Genomic DNA, 17,784 nt, shown 5'->3' with positions numbered 1-17,784 from the left:
TAAATTTCTGGACCATTAGTTAACTGTTCTAGCCCATTAGTATAATTTGTATTGATACTATTAACAATAATAATGAGAACTTACAAAAATTGAAATAGAATAAAAAAACAGAAAAAGAAAGAAAAAAGAAAAAGCTAAAAGTGCAGAAAGAAAAAAAATATAAAGATAAAAAGAAGCTTATGATCTTCTTCATAGTAGTTATATCTCTCTTCTTTCTATAATCTATCCTATTTGATATCAAAACCATAAATCATAGGTTCATTTTTTTATTTTTACACAAAAAGCCCACAATGGGTTTCCAGTTACCAATAAATATAGCTATTGTGTTTTCCTTAACCAAACATCAGCGAGTTATCCCAAAGGTGTTTTTTCAAAAAGAAAAAAACAGGAAAAAAACTTTTGAAAAAGCACCTTTGAGACAACTATGACCTAGATGACTGAGAATCTCCACCGACATTTTGCAAGTTCTATTATTCCTCCGTTGTAGGTATTGCCAATTTTTTCCATGCTTATGCCTTCAATAATCTCATATATAAAAACAAAGTTCCGTGGCTCTTTTCTAATTGTTTAACCATCAGTTCCAGGAAGAAAAGTTCTAGTTAATTCTGATTAACAAATTCTATTATCTCATTTGTTTGTTAAATTATCAAAGCTTCTCAATGATTGATAATAAACATTCAATGGTTGATAAAATACATCTAAAATACATTTGTGGCAATACGGACACATTAAAATGTCTAGAAATGATGAGTATTACTTCTCTGGCAGTATTACCCAAGTTAATTGACCCCCCACTGGCAAATATCTTACATCAATATCTTACACCAATACATCAAAATCAAGAATATTTCACTGTTCCAGATCTGTTGTGTATGTGAAACTTTCAATTTCTCAATAATACCTTAAATTTGAGTAAGGGAAAAACTGAATGAGTTATCAAAAATTCAAGTAGAAAAGATAAAGATTTCTCCTGTCCAATCATGTTCAGCTCTAGGGGGCAGTGTTCATCTCCGTTTCTTAGCTGAGGGAACCAGCATTGTCCAAAGACATTTCCACGGTCATGTGGCCAGCATGCCTATACGCTGAGGTGCATGGAATGCTGTTACCTTCCCACTGAAGTGGTACCTACTCGTATTTGCATACTTTTAAACTGCTAGATGGGTAGAGCTGGGGCATTAACGGGAGCCCATCCCATCGCACAGCACTTAGCTCTCAAACCTGGGTTGTCAGCTGGAAGCTCAGCATCTTTAACCACTGAGCCATTGCACCCTCTCTTCAAGTAGAAAGCATGACTAATATTTATGAGAAAACAGTTGTGTTGTTAGTTGAGCAATGATATATTAATTAAAGTAGGAAGTAAATATTGAGATCAATGCATACTGAGCAAAGAGAATACTGCAATTCATGTAAAAACATGAATTCAGTATATCATGCAATATTTTTTTAGTTTTATGTTCTGTTTAAATCTTGCACATATTCATACAGAAGTAACTCTTACTGATCAATCCATATGCATTTTATTAATCTACCATTTATTCTGGGTATAAGCCCAGAGTTGCTTCATATCAAAATTGTTTTCCTATACAGTGCTCGATAAAATAGTTTGTAACAATTTGAGTGAAAACTGGGAAAATATCATCATGTAGTTATTTATTTTATTCAGAAATATGCAATGCTTCTTAAAGATATGTTGGGAAGGTAGATTCTGATTACTTCTGCTCTTCAAAAAACATCTTACATCATAGTTCAAACAAAGTAAAAAAACAAAATTATCTACGAAACATATTTGCTACCTGAAAAAACTCTATTTAAAATCAACATAGAATAAAATTATTAAGCAAACAAAATTATTTGCTTTACCAATGAATCTTAGAATCTATCTAAGCTGCCAAAAGGAAATGTTACTGGATTTTAAGTAGTTTAAAGGTTATAAATACAAACTTCAGTTTATGGCGCCAGTAAACAATTCAATTTACTGACCATTTCTTAATCATTTTTAAAAGCAGTGATAGTCTGCAAAGAACTAAATGTCATCTGACCTTTAACTGTGTCATGCTGAGCAGAACTCACATATCTTTTGGCCCTGAGTTCAGCTTTTTAAACAGATGCTATGTAAGTGACAATCTTTAATCATTCCTAACTCACAATATCTGTTGAATGCACAACTGCCTGTAAACCCACCCACCCCCCACATCTCCCCAAAAACCCATTGTATTCTGGAAGTAGAAAACTTGCATGTTCCTGACGCACTGAGATCAAAGTTGAAAGGTCAGAGGGAAGAGATTTAATATAGAAGAAGGCACAGCTGAGCAGAGTGGAGAAAGATTAGCTAGAAAGCTGACATCATTAGGGAGGATACTAAACATATGGAAAGACCAAAAGTGCTTATGTATGAAAGACATTTTTTATATTATACTGCCATATGTGGATAAAGAATTACAGGCTTTCTAATAATAAAATGATAAGAGAAAGCTTATGCAGAGCAATATTATGTGCAAAAAAATCAGTACAGTACTGTACTTTTTATACCAAATGGTTTTCAGACATTAGAAACTCACAGTCCTGAAAATAGAAATTTAATTATACTAGCTAATTGTTCATTACAATGATTGAACATTACACAAGATAAATTGAGTAACTGGAAAGGAACCAATATTAATGAAATCTATTTTTTTTTCCAGGCACCTATTGCTAGGAAGCACATATGTATGCCAACAACTGGCATGATAGATGAGCATATTAATATTTAATGTCTTAATTTTAAGTATTTCCAGTCCTTCTCCTTAGGCTGGATCTAGATCATATTTACTAGATAATGAATTCCACTGCATTCTGTAAGACTTACTGTTAAATAAACATATATAAGATTTATATTATTAGGATCTAAAAAATATAGGAAACTACTAAAAATGTGAGGGAGAGTCATTCATGCAGTCTGGATCTCTTGAATGCAAAGGATGTAGATTTCTCTATAAATATTTACAAACATTTCAATTAAAGAAATTCTAAAAAGCTCTCAATTTGTTTGAGAAAGATATTTAAACCATATTACAGTAGTTTATTAGTTCCTTTGATTGAGACTAGATGATGATGGTTATTTTTTGTAATGTTTCATTTTATCTTTCTTACTGGGATTGGACTTTGAAGAGAGGAAAGGGGGATTTGTTTAAATTTGTTTAAATGGAAATAGATATAAATGTAAATGGGAGGATTCAAACTGGGTGTAATAAATATAGTTCATAATACTTGCGTTTTTACTTTCACTGGACTTTTTTTTTACTAATACGAAGAGATGAAAATCTAGAGATGGATTTATAGACTCCACATGAATGGTTGTATTTTAACAGATAGTGATACATTGTTAAGGTTGATTATGCTTGCTGGAGGTGAAGGGAGAAGTAACTTATTCTATCTTTCTTTTTTATCTGCCCTTTTTCAAATTTGCAATTCTTTAAATGTATTTCTGTAGAATGCACTCTTCATTTAAAATTATTCAAAAAACCAAATGTATTGTGGAACCACAAAATACAATGACTTAATGTTATTTTATTACACTTAGTAGCTATATAGCACTGGTTGCATATGCCACTATTTAGCAAAAGAAAAATAAGGGACTTGGCAGTTTCATGGATAAAATAATCACATTTGGAAGCAATTATTTTGAAGAGCTGAAACCAAGTAAAGTAGACTGAGCTGCTACTTGGAATACTGATATAAGGCGGCTTCCTCTATTTCTAGAAATTAAGAAAAAAGCAAGAGCACTATTTTCCACTGTATTTTTCTATAATGTTATACTCTGGGTCCACTTTCAACCTTCTCCTCTTAAATCTCAACATACCCATCTCAAGATATGGGAAATGGGACTCTGAAAATGAGCACTTCACTCTATGATTTTATTCTAATTCTAAATTCTAAGTTAATCGCACACCAATAAAAGAATAATGATTTTATTTTCATTAGAGTACAGCTGGGGAGAGCAATGACATAGATGTTATATCAGTGGTTCTCAACCTTTTTAATGCCACGCCCCCCAACTGGTTGTAAGTCAAGGACTACTCAACCGGTCGTAAGTTGAGGACTACTCAACTGGTGCAGCACCCTTTGCAGAATGGGACTTTTGGCGGGCTCAACAGGGCAGAGACAGCCTGGACAATTCCTATTGGCTTTTGAAAGCCAATAGAATTAGACTCTATTCAAGAATAAAAGGGAGTAGCATAGCTAAAGAAAAGGGGGAAAAAATGGTGGACTGCGTTGTTTGGCGACCCCCGTGAAATGGTCGTTCGACCCCAAATGGGGTCCCGACCTACAGGTTGAGAACCACTGTTATATGGTTTCCTCTCCTTCAACTCCCCTTTATTCTTTCTTAATTTGGTTCAGAGAGTTCTGTTCTCCCTGGAAAACATGCAAGCAGATATATCTAGGGCAGCTACTTCAAAGTCTTTCAGCTCCTCTCTAGGAGTTAAGTTCACATCCAGGTGTGTTGGTTGCTGCTAGACTTCATGACTACTGTCAGTTAGCTGGCTGTGTTTTCACATTGCTCTTATCAGAATGTCCTGCAGGAGAGTGCCTGCAGGACACTCCATGAGAACCCAACTGTTGAAATGCTGGTGCTTTGAAAAAATGGCTGAAGAGTTGCCTTTTTAATGCCTTTTATCCTGACACTTATTCAATGACAATTATTTGTTTTGCATTTAATGATTAGTCATCTTGAAAGGTAGGGTGTCCTGATGATAAACGGATAACATACAAAGCATTTCTGGTCCAGCATTATGTACACTTTATGTTTCCATTCCTTTTAATAACTCAGCTATCTTTTTAAAATTTTACACACCCAAATAACTTAGAATTTTAGTCTGATTATCTACTTGTTAAATATTGCAGCAAAGTACACTGTGCAACAAAGTTTACTGCCTAGCTAATATTTTGGCAGCATTTGCTGGATAAAGAAGAAAGAATTAGCCAGATCAATGCAGGTTAGTTAATTCGATCAACTGGTGAGTAACACTATTAGGAAATGTTCAGTAACATTCAACTGGAATTTCCCTATTTGTTAACTTGAGACCATTGTTCTGTGTCCCATAAATTGGGGTGATAGAGAAGTTACCTAACAGTAAGAGTTGTTTGAAAATAAAGTGATCTTCCTGCTGCTGGGTGTGTTCCAGCAAAGGCTGGAGAGACATCTGTCAGAGATGCCTTAATCTGGATTTCTAAACTGAGCTTGGTCTCAATACTTAAAAGGCTCTTTCCAATGCTATGATTCTGTGATTAATGTTGGCACTTCTCCAATGGGGCTGCGGCAATTTTGCTCTAAAAATGTTTCTTTATAAAATTAAAAGCTGGCAAATTTGGAAACACTTCACTAACATTTGTTCCCAACTAGTATGAGCAGGCTCCTTCCAAAAAGCCAGAAAGCAACAGAGATACTGAAATTAATAGTAATTTTTAAAGGAATCCAGTTTACCAGAGAAGAGGAAAACGACAACTCGCTGCCCTTCCTGGACATCCTGATGAGCAAAGACCACAACAGCAAACTAGAAACACAAGTCTACAGAAAAACCACCTATACTAACCTGGTGCTCTACTATCAAAGCAACAACCCAACCTCTCACAAGAGAAGCTGCGTTAGGACTTTATTTAGATGAGTCCAAACACACTGCAGCAACTTGGAACAGCAGAAAAGGGAAATGGAGCATCTATACAACATATTCCAACAAAATGGATATCCATGCAACTTTATTAAAAATTCCCTGACCATTCAACCCAATACAGCACAACCAACACAAACCCTATACATCAAGAATATCTCAAAAAACACCAATAGGCAACTACAACCACATGGAATCAGCATAGCACACAAGCTAACTAAAGCCTTTCAAAGCAACCTAAGCACACCAAAAGACCCAACAACCCTAGAAGAAAAAACAGGAATCATTCACAACATACAACGTAAGGATTGCAACAACCACTATGTAGGACAAACAGGCAGAAGACTGGCAGAATACATCCACGAAAACCAATTAGCAGTCAGAAGACATGATGAAAATTCTTTAATTTCACAGCATATAGAAAGATTGAACCATAGTTTCAATTGGGAAAATGTAACCATTCTAGATCAAGCCAAGTCCAAAAATGCCAGGGAATTTCTAGAAGCCAGGCACTCTGACAAATCAGCCACCAATAGACACATAGACATTAACAACATCTATAGACTATGAACTATAGACTATAGACTGTATCACCCAGTCCAAAAAGGAACAAAAGGACCCAAGATCAGAATAAATTAACTCCAAAGTTAACATCAGACCAACAATCAAGTAACAATACCCCAATCAAGAAACTGCCAAAGAAGCCAACAGCAAACAGCCTAATCAAAGAATTTCTAAGATTACCCACACCAACACTGACAGGCAAGCCACTAGAATATAAATGGACAGCAAACAGCACTCTTTACTAGCAGTCTAGCACTGATTATGTTACCTCGTTTGGGGAATGAAACATCTGCAAGAAAACAAGCAAGCTCAGAGAACACCAAGGACCTCTCATGGTATTGAACCTTATTGGTTTGTTTACTTGTTGTGTTGCCAAAAATGAATAAAGTGTATGAAGGTCATTTTATGGAAAACCTGACCAAAAAGAGGCTGACATTTAATTTTCAACCTTGACATTTCAGACTGTAGTTCTAAAGTAAGAGGAAAAGTAGCAGTTCTGAATTGCTAATCAAAACAGTCATCCACTACAATTAATTTACAGTAATTATGATATTTAATAATTTTAGCAAGGATATTAGGATTGGTAATAGGAGAACCCTATGAAGTATTAGACAACATATATTTCAAACACTAAGCTTGCAAAGGTTCAGCTTTTTATCTTTTGTCATAGAATGACAGTGCACAGTTGTATAAGAAACACTTTAAATTCAGTGGCTATTGTTAAAGATACAACAAACAGAAACTGAAACATAAACATTTATGACGCTCACTCAGTGATATTCTTTTCCCTTAATAATATTGCATCATTGGTCTAGTGCAGGGGTAGGCAACCTTGGTTCTTTTATGACTCGTGGATTTCAACTCCCAGAATTCCTGAGCTAGCCAGCTCAGGAATTCTGGGAGTTGAAGTCCATGAATCATAAAAGAACCAAGGTTGCTTACCCCTGGTCTAGTGGTTGAGGCTCAAGGCTAGAAACCAAGAGACTGCGAGGCATGAAAACTTTAGGCGTGAAAATTGGCTGGGTGACTAATCACTCTCTCAGCCCAACAGGGTTGTTGTTGTGGGGAAAATAGGAGGAGGAAGGGGTGTTAGCTATGTTTGCTGCCTTGAGTTATTTAAAAAAGTGAGATAAAAAAATCTAAATTATTTGTTATGTAACTATGAATTTTAATTTTAGAAGTATTATACATATAGAAATGTTATACAAAAATTAATATAAAGTATAAAGATAGTGATTCATAGTGCCATCCATAATTATGGGTTTGCATTCGGAATGAACTACACCAGAGGTAGGCAACCTTGGTTCTTTTATGACTTGTGGACTTCAACTCCCAGAATTCCTAAGCCAGCTACGAGTCAAAAAAAGAGAGCCAAGGTTGCCTACTCCTGAACTACACCATGGAAAAAAACTTTTGTTCCTTGTCTTTGTACACGAGCCAATGAAACCAATTGTTACAATTATAACATGCAGAAATCTTCTTAGGTGTGCAATAATCATAATGTGTATCAGACTAAATGCACAAGAAATACACAAAACCGAGGACTTCCGGTGGATCTGCACGGCGATGGCGGCTACTTTGTAGTCGTCCTCCTGGGTAAGTGTAATGAACCGCTATGAACAGCAGACATCAGCTGTTCAGCGGTTCAAAATCCCCCTCCCGGGCAAAGGGGGGGGGTAGAGGGTTGTCTGAATAGTGGTAGAGCCTCTTATGCACCCCCCTTTTTTGGGGGGGGGTGACAGAGTGCTCCCACGGAGTTCAGACTGTCTCCGCTTCCCAGCTGCTTTTGTCCCTAGGGACAAAACAAGCCGTTGCAAACACCTCCGTGCTTAAAGTGATCTGGTGAGTTTTTTTTAGAAGCGGACAGAGTTGATTAGAGGATTTATTTTTTTGCTTTCTTTGACTTTATATGCATTTTAAGTTTAAAGATTTATTTTTATGTTTATATTCTCTCCTTTTACTTTTTACTTTGTGCTGAAAGGGAAAGTAAAATGGCGATCGGCAGACTTTCCGGCTTTTTTTTTGTTTTTGCTTTTTGGGGAAGTTAGAACGGCGATCGGTTTCTTTCTTTTTTTGCCTTTTTAATGACTGGATGGATTTTAGAAGCATTATTATTTTTGTTATTTAACTTTTTAGTTTTGTTTTTTGTATTTTTAACAGTCTGGCTTTTTGGTGTTTAAGACTTTTAAAAGGCAGGTTTTTTTATGTTTCTTCTCCCCCTTTTCTTTCCTTTTCTTTTTAATGATTGGAATGGATATTTTAACTCCCCTTTTTTTTAACTCCCTTTTTTCTTTTTATCATAATGATTTTTCTTTTGAGGGAGTTTTGATTTTTTTTTGAAGGAATTTTTGTAACTTTTAAGAAGGAGTAAGTCTTTTTTTAAGATGGCTCCAAAGCGCCCAGGAACCTCTATAGCTCCTAAATCAATAGTTCCACCCTCTTCTGTGGCCCAGCCAACAATTGTGAAGGATTTGCAAGATATGATGGGAAATGTTATAATTCAAATCAGGGCAGAAATGAAAAAGATTTTAGAGGAAAATAATAAGACTTTGAGGCAAGATATAGTTTTGGCTTTAAAAGGAGTTGCTTCTGTTCTTGAAAAGTTGAATTCCCGTGTGGAAGAAGTAGCTGAAAAAGTGGAATTAATGGAGGGAAAAATTGAAAGTATGGAAAAAGAAATGGAAAATGAGATTCTTATGCTTCAATATGGTCAAATGGAATATGCCTTAAGAATAAGAGGCTTGGGAGAGTCTTTGCAAGGAGATCTGAAAGAGATTGTTGCAAAGGACTTTGCCGTGATTTTGAATAAAAGAAAGGAGGAAATATTTAGTGAAATTGAAAAATTATTTAGAGTTAACTCCGTGGTGGCAGTGCAAAAGAATTTGCCAAGAGATGTGGTAATTTATTTTGGAAAAAGATCTTTACGCAATGAAATCATACAAGCTTTTTATAAGAAGAGATTTCAAATTGCTTCACAAGACGTCATAATCTTAAAGGAGATCCCACCCAAAATTTTAAGAAGAAGAAAGGACTTTGTTTTCTTAGCAGATGAACTTAAAAAGAGACGAATTTCGTTTAGATGGGATGTTCCGATTGGAATGGTGGTGAACTACCTGGGGACATGTTATAGACTTAACACTGTTGCTCAAGCAAAAGATTTTTATACTTCGGTCCTGGGGCTATGTTCATCGCCATCTATTAAGTTTAAAGCCTTGGAAGAAAAGAATGTAGAATTACAGTTTGAAGAGCCTATATTTATGAAAATTGGGGAATCTTTGTTGAGGCCTCAACAAGCTCAGGTTGAGGAGCAGAAGACAACTTGTGCAGCACACAACTGTAAAGAAAAGCAGCAACAGAAGAAGGTTAAGGAAGCCTCACATTTAGTGGTATCTGAATCTGCGGGAGAAGCAAGATTTATAAAGCCTTTGGAGCAATCCTCAAGGGTGGAATTGTTGTTTGAAGAAATGCAAAATGGGAAATCTCAGCTTGAGGGGTTTCAACAAGCTGAGAGGGGGCAGAGGACAACTCGTGCAACACATAATTGTAAAGACCAACAGAATAAAGAGTTTAAGGAATCCTCACAGGTATTGGCTTCGGAGTCGTTGGGAGATTCAGGAATTTTGGAGCAATCTTTCAAGGAAGATCTCAAAGCATTTCTTTTGAGCTTGATAAGGATAAGGACGGAGAATGAAAATTAAGATTGATAAGGATCGAGAATGAAAATGGACAACTAAGACTGATAATAATAATATTAGTATGATAAGGATGGAGAATGAAAATGGATAATGGAGACTGATAAGGACTGTGTTTTTTGTGGATGGGATTTGCTATTGGTGAAGATTTAAATGTTTAATGTGTTTATTCTTGATGGAGTTTGTTATTGATAAAGATTTAAATGTGCATAAGGGAATTCTAATGTTTTAAGTTTTAAGTAATGTTTAAACTTGTGTTTTAGAGGGTGTTTATAAAGAATGATAATAATATCAGTAATTATTATTATTACTATTTTCAAGATGGAATTTGATTAAATGTGTATAAGGGGATTCTAATGTTTTAAGTTTTAAGTTTTACGTAATGTTTAAATTTGTGTTTTGGAGGGAGTATAATTTGTTTATGTTAATGTTTTAAGTTTTAACTTGTTTATTCTAATGTTTTAAGTTTCAAGTAATGTTTAAATTTGTGTTTTGGAGGGAGTATAATTTGTTTAACTAAATGTATTTAGATTTGTTTATGATTTATATTAGATTTTATATTATAGGTATAGATGTTCAAAGAAAGTTTAGAGTATAATATAATGTGTTTAATGATTTTAATTATTATTTTTTTTAGAGAAGATAATCTACTTAATTTAAGGTATTCAGATTTGTTTAGGATTCATATGTGTTTTAAGTTTCTTTTTTTTTTCTTTTTGAAATATTTAGGATAAGCCTGTAATCAACTCTGGGAGGCCTAGGGGAGGGTTAGGGAGGTTTGGGGAGATGGGGGAGGGTATGGGAGGGTGGGTTTGGGGAGGGGATTTGTTTTGTAAAATTTAAAAAACTTTTAATAAATAAAAAAAAAAGAAATACACAAAACCTATACCAAAATGCTGTAGGGGGATAGGGGATATGGCATGGTGAAGAGAAATATGCTCTTCCCAATTCCAGAATTAAAATACAGGTAGTTCTTGACTTACAACCATTCATTCAATGACTATTTGAAATTACTACAGTACTGAAAAAAAACCAACTTATGACTCATGCTCAAAGTTACAGTTGCGGCAGTTGCTCCTGTGATCACAAGTTGGGTTCTTGGCAGCCCGACTACACTTACAACTGCAGGGGTTACATCAACTTCCCCCACTCACCTATCTCTCCCCCCTCTGTGTCCTTTTGGCCCTCAACTGTCCTGCTGTCCCAGCTAATCTTTGCCATTTTCTTGCTCCTGCTGCTAACAAAGTGTGCCAAAGGTGGGCTGCCAAATATCTAAAAAATATTGATCATGTGAGCATGGGGGCACTGCAGAATTCAGGGTTCTCTCTCTGCTCTTATTCAACATCTACATGAGGCTGTTGGGTGAGCTTACATAAGGATGAGGTTTTGAGACCTGCCAGTTATGCTTATTCCATCTTTGATTCTGGGTGGAGTTGCACTGTCCTAGACAGTAAGCAATCTGGAGACCCTTCTGGATTTATCACTCCTGCTCAAAGAGCAGGTTGCAGTCATGCCTAGGAAGGCCTTTGCACACCTCCATGTTGTGTGACATTTGCAAACTGGGGGGCTCACTTGGTGAGTCCCAAGAGGTGGGCCTTCTCTACTATGGTGCTTGCCTTATGGAACACCCTCAAAGGTTCCCCCCTGAAAACAGAAAAACCATTTTAGATTTTGATAATCTGTCCCCTTAATAAAGATTGGCACAAAATACAGAGTATAGGCAGGAAAAAGGGGAAGGCTCAGCTGATTTCCTGGATTGCTTAAGAACTATGATCCAACAGCAGCCTGGGCTCTCTAACTTAAAGCAATTTGCCCAAATTATAGTAACATTTCTGTAGAGGTTGCATTTAAAATGTCTTACTGGGCTGGAAGGAGAACACCTTAATAAGATTATTACAACGGCCACTCAAACTCAAAGTTTCTAGATAACTAAAGGAAAAGCTAAAGACACTGCTGATGGCTCTTCAAGTGAGTCAGCTGTAGGCTCTCCACTTTCCAACTAATAGACAAGGAAAAGGAAGGACACCTCTAAATATAACAAGCAACAACATTTGAAACAAGCCTTCAGACTTATCCTTTCAGGGTCAAACCCCCCAGGATCACATTGCTCCTATGGAAATCCTGGGCTTTGGAAACAAATTTTCCTAAAAAATAGCCCAAGGATGTGTGCGGGTGAAAATAATAGCATCTCACCTCCTCTTGTCTATTTCTGTCTCTGAGCCATTTGCTGATTGCACTATAGGAGGAAAAACTATCCCTTCTAAATACTCCTGCTCTTTATTCTACTCTTAGGATATCAGAATTCCCAATATTTCTCTGTAGTAAATGGGCTTAGAATTGGGACTGGCTTTGCGAATTAACAACCATCACATATTGCACACCAAATGGACTTTGTTTAGATATACTTTCCCAGGATGAAGCAGCAACAGTGGTTCTATTGGCAATGCCTCTTCGGGAGGAAAGCCAGCCTTATATTTTAGATGAATACAAGTTGAAGCAAGTCACGGATATTTTGTGGACAAAACATCCTAATGAAATGGGGTGTATACTTTCAGTCCAGCCTGTTAAAATTTAAATTTTAATTGATTCAAACACACACCCCCCCCATTAACCAGGAAAATGCAGTATCCCTTAAACCCAGAAGCTAAGGAAGGAATTAAACCAGTAACTGACGTATTCTTGAAGCAGGGTATAACTGTAATCACTACAAGCAACACTTCAATCTTGCTCATTTAAAAATGGTGGTAGAGTAATAAATGGCACTTTGTGTAGCATCTAAGAATGACAAATAGACTTACGGTATGATACCCACCTTTCCTGTGCTTCCAAACCCCAATACTATTCTGGATCAGCATTCTTGTATATATGCTCCTAACTTTTCAATTACCAGAATTGTAAACTTTTCTTTTCTGTTCCTATTCATGTTAATAATCACCTTTGTTTTGTATGTATAGTACCTATAGAATCTGTTTGATCTTGTCCTGTATCTTCTGCTCTAATTCAGTATATTGATGATCTCCTTGTGGCTTTCTTTCTTCTGGAAACTTGCCAGACTGACACAAACATTCTGTTATTGCTGCGAAAGGACCAGGTCTGTAACATCAAGCTGTAGCTCTGAAAAACCTCTGTGCCTTATCTAGGTCACGGTATTTCACAAGGCAAGCCTTCTTTCTCACATTGATCCCATTTTAAATTTCTCTTGTCTACTTCTGTGGCAGAAGTGTACACTTTTGGAGAATGGGCTATTGCTGCCAGTGGATTTTCAACATAGCAGAGCTAACCAACTCCTCTGAAAACTTCGGCTCTGAAGCTCCAAAATCCTCTTTTCTGGCTTTAACATTTGTGCTTGTTTCTATTTTTGCTGTAGAAATTCCCGACTGCTTTAAGCCTTCCACCTTCTTTGGCCATGAACTCTGTACCTTTGCTCAATCTATCAACACCAAAGCACAGGGAACAAAACAGATCACTGGCCTGCTACAGCAAATGTGTTAGATCTCATTGCTCTTGCTTTTTCTCCATGCTTGGGCATAGTAGCTGCTGCCCTTTAATCTGTGGATCTTTGCTCTGGGCCATCAGCTTTTTGATATCACACGCTATTTCTTCTCTCTTGCTTAAATGCCAGACTCAAGTAGCTAGATGTGCTAACATGTGCCTTTAAATTAGCCAAAGGGAAATCTGCTAATATTTATGTAGATTCTTGATATGTCTTTGGAGTTATGCATAATTTGAGCTTTATGGAAACTGAGACAGTTTCTAACTAATTTAGATTCGCCTATTAAGCATGTCTCCTTGGTAAAAAGTCTCCTAGAAGCCTTGCTCTTCCCTGCATTCTCTGTCTCATTGGAGTATTTCTGATGCTATTAGAAATGTACTGGCAGATATCTTTGCCAAATATGCAGTGCATCTCAAACTGTTTTGTGCTCACTTAAATGCTTCCCAGACTCGACAGAGGCTGTCCCAGATACTGGATGTCCCTTCAGAAATCCAAATCGAGAAAGCATGCTTAGAATTCTCATAGATGCTTATTAATACTCTCAGTCAATGGGCTTCCTCTGATGGATACTCAGCCCCCTAAGGTACTGCTTCCATATTTTGTTAATTTAGCCCATGGAATTGGACATATGAGCAGAGGGAGAATGAAATCTTTGATGAAAAATTGTAGTTTGCACCAGGATTAGGGGACTGGAGACTAAAACATATAAGGAACGATTGCTGGAATTGGGTATGTCTGGTTTAATGAAGAGAAGGACGAGGGGGGACATGATAACTATGTTCCAATATCTCAGGGGCTGCCACAAAGAAGAGGGAGTCAAGCTATTTTCCAAAGCGCCTGAAGGCAGGACAAGAAGCAATGGATGGAAACTAATGAAGGAGAGAAGCAATCTAAAACTAAGGAGAAACTTCCTGACAGTTAGAACAATCAGTGGAACAACCTGCCTCAGAAGCAGTGAATGCTCCAACACTGGAAGTCTTTAAGAAGAAACTGGACAGCTATTTGTCTGAAACAGCATAAGGTTTCCTGCCTGAGCAGGGGGTTGGACTAGATGACCTCCAAGGTCCCTTTCAACATTATTATTATTATTATTTACTGCAAAGAAGCAATACTGTAGAAGCCACCCAGTTTACCTAGTCTATAACTCAAGATGCCCAGTAGAAACTAGGAAAGCCCTTTATCCACCACCATTTTGACCTTTTATGTACTTCAACATAGATTTTGTTCAAGTGCGTAGTACATGGTAACATTTTCTGGCAAATGGTCTTTTAATATATGAATGATCTGAACATATAATTTCTTCTACCAGTGAAATGATTAAGTCTCTCAGACGGAGTTCAGCTAAGACTGATTTTACCTGATCAAAAACATGCATTGTTAAAAATTCTTCTTTTTACATTTAAGACATTGTTAAGTGCCTATATCTTAATAAATACATTCATTGCATGTAGTCCTGTCCTTGAATGTGTTAAGAGCTCAATCTTTTGATCATTAAAACTTATCAGGAACTCAGTTTCTATCAATTCCTTTGTTTGCATTATCTTGCTGATTTAAAGTTTACTTATGCATAGGGAATGTATAAAAACTTGTAGCAAAATATGTAAGGGGAAAGATATAACAGGTTAGAGATTTTTCTGCCAACTTTAGAACATAAAATAACGTTGCCTCTCACTCTTCCTGCAAGTGCTGCTAATTTTCTTAACAGTAAACATGATACAACCAGAGAATTAAACTTTGATAAAGAAACACACATTTTCAATAACATATCACACCAGCTAATCAAGAACACCACTTCTAATGTAATCTTTAGCTTCAAAATAGTAAAGCAGCTGATGTCATTAAATAGAAAGCACATATTACTTACCAAATAAATTGCTCGAGTGTCCTTGTTTTGAGATGGGTTTCAGTTCATTTAATCCCCAGGCATAATGTTTGTAATTATCCCAGGCATGTTTCATCATCTGGTGGGACATGAAAGCAGGATTATAATTTGGAATTGGCAAGAAAACTAGCAGGAAATATAACCAAAGATCAATGTGCTCATTCAATGGTTAATTAAACACCTATTATTATATTATAGGTATATTCTAATGTTAAAACATTATTAGCAGCAACATCATATTGATGTTTGCTGTTTTAGTTACTCAGTTATTCAGGGACCTGCTCTAATTCCATTCTAATCCCAATTCTTATTTAGAAATATATAATGGAGAATCATATATTCCCAGTTCAGCTAACAGATGGAAAACAGAATTTCTGTTTAACTCTCTTGGCTAAAACCAATAAACAATAACATTCTGATATTTTATTCATCTCCAGCATATGATGACATAAAGCAAATCCAAACTCTAGCAAACATAGCAGAATTTAGTGAAATAATTTAGCAATGTAAAAGAAAAATCAATGGACATCCCCAGTAAATTCATAGCTGTTTAATTCACAACACAGGCAGAGACTTGGATGACATCCTTTTATAAGTAGAAATACTTATTTTACATCATTTCATGAATCAGTAGTTCCCAATCTATAAGTATCCTACTTCATTGCCACAAACTTTTGAGTACTATTATGTAAATTAGGAATCAGCAAGATGGCATCTGTTGGCTCAAAGATGTATACCCTCACTAGACTGATACTAAATGAAAATATTTTTTTAAATAATAATTTAAATATCTACAATCTACTGGGATGCTTAAATCCCAAGATTTTGGAAAGAATGCTTAATAAAGTTTACAATGCACAGGCCAGATACAGACACCAGAATGCTTGCAAATTCCCCTCAACCCTCCTATTGCATCCCCTAAATATTTATTTTTCATATATAGGTTAGAATTCATACTGCTGCCTTTGGAATGTGTTGAATAACAGATATGAATGTTCACATTTAAATATAGCCACCACTCTCATTTCCTCTCACAAACCAGAGAGTAGAAGTACATGCTTCCTCTGTGCAAAAGAGCATTCCTTTCCATAAAGGAATATATTTTAGAGTCTCATCATGATTCACCACACTTTGGTGTAAATGTATCACTTGCCCTCTGAAAGATCTCTCTTCTTAGAGAGAGCCCTCTGCCATCAGTTCCCATTCTCCCAAGATTGATTTAATTTTGTTTTTCTTTAGCAGGGAAAGGAGCACTGATAGGATATGAAGCAATAGCTTCCTAGCACTTGGGAAAAACTGGGATGGTTTTAATCCTAAAACCTAAGCTCCCTCACTAGAATTGTGTCCTCATTTCAAGTATTATCTTTCCATTTCTAAAGTACATAATGTTTTCCTGCATGTACCTCACAGCACAGCACAGATGCACACACATGTTGTATTTTAAAGGTGTGCTTATTCAAGCATTATATATCAGTTGGGACTAAGCTATATCATTTGGGCTAAACTGTCCCAAATGATATATAAAGCTAAAGCTAAAACAGCTCAGTAGTACAGAGATTGTCTCACTCAAGTTATTTTTTAAATAACCAAGGCAAAGTTTCTCATTCTGGTATCCTCTTATTATTCTGGGAATTCTATAAATTAAAGTTATATGTTAGAGGGCAGCAAGCTAAGGAATACTGAATTAACAAAATAATCTGAGAAGTGAATCAGCTAAGTGATCAGGTACTATTCTCCAAAACACCCTGGCATTCTAATTCAAGCTTATTAAATTGATTTCCAACTTAGCAGAAAGCAACTTTAATGGAGTACCAAAGTAGTTTTTTTTAAAAAAAATGTTTTCTCAGAAAGATGCTAGATAAGGTTATTTCCATAAATCAAATCAAATCTTCCATGCTTATATATTCTTTAAAGTCTATTAACCTGTGTTTGAGAGAAAGTTTGGCTATATTCAACTCATATATATCATTTCCTGCTTCTGCTTGAATTTGGATGGAAAACGGTATACATATTATATTTAAAATTGGCAATGTATGCACTCTGTTAAGTCATTCTGCAGTAAAAGTTTGGATTCAGATAAAATATTGCAGTACAAAATCAGTTAGTCAGAAATATTATACTGTTGCTGGATTTCAAGAATACTCCGCAATGTCTCATTTAAAAATGTATTTGAATGAAACATCTAAGTGAAGTGTTTGACTGAAGAACTAATTACCTAGAGTGACAGAATCAGAAATATTCAGCTAGATTATTAAACTTGGCTGTCCTGCTGAGTACAGAAATTCAAATTAAACCAATCCGAACATCTGATTCTCTAGATCAGATGTCTGCCTAGCCTCTACACGAATATACTCATGTACTAATGAAAGGCAGACAATCATTTTGGTGTATAATGGATCCTCCTGTCAAATGGCTCTTATGATTAGGAGGTTTTTTTAAATGTTCTGATAGAAATTGCAATCATGTAGCAAGGATCCATTTTTTTTCTGTCTTAGTTATTCTGGGATG

The 17,784-nt window shown here is 35.9% G+C and overlaps 1 protein-coding gene across 1 annotated transcript in view; it reads right to left on the bottom strand.

The window, feature by feature from the left end:
• The window catches only part of MAN1A1 (mannosidase alpha class 1A member 1), a 65,535-nt gene that overhangs the window by 30,625 nt on the left and 17,126 nt on the right, over positions 1 to 17,784 (bottom strand). Inside the window, exon 2 of the mRNA XM_039347422.1 lies at positions 15,259 to 15,355. Within this exon, the coding sequence (XP_039203356.1) occupies positions 15,259 to 15,355 (97 nt within the window). The remainder of the gene's footprint in view (positions 1 to 15,258; positions 15,356 to 17,784) is intronic.

This window comes from Crotalus tigris, unplaced genomic scaffold (genome assembly GCF_016545835.1).
Source record: "Crotalus tigris isolate CLP2741 ecotype Arizona unplaced genomic scaffold, ASM1654583v1 scf7180000018073.2002930, whole genome shotgun sequence".
NCBI lineage: Eukaryota > Metazoa > Chordata > Lepidosauria > Squamata > Viperidae > Crotalus > Crotalus tigris.
Note: the sequence above shows the minus strand (reverse complement) of the source record. Positions and strands in the feature narration are given on the sequence as shown.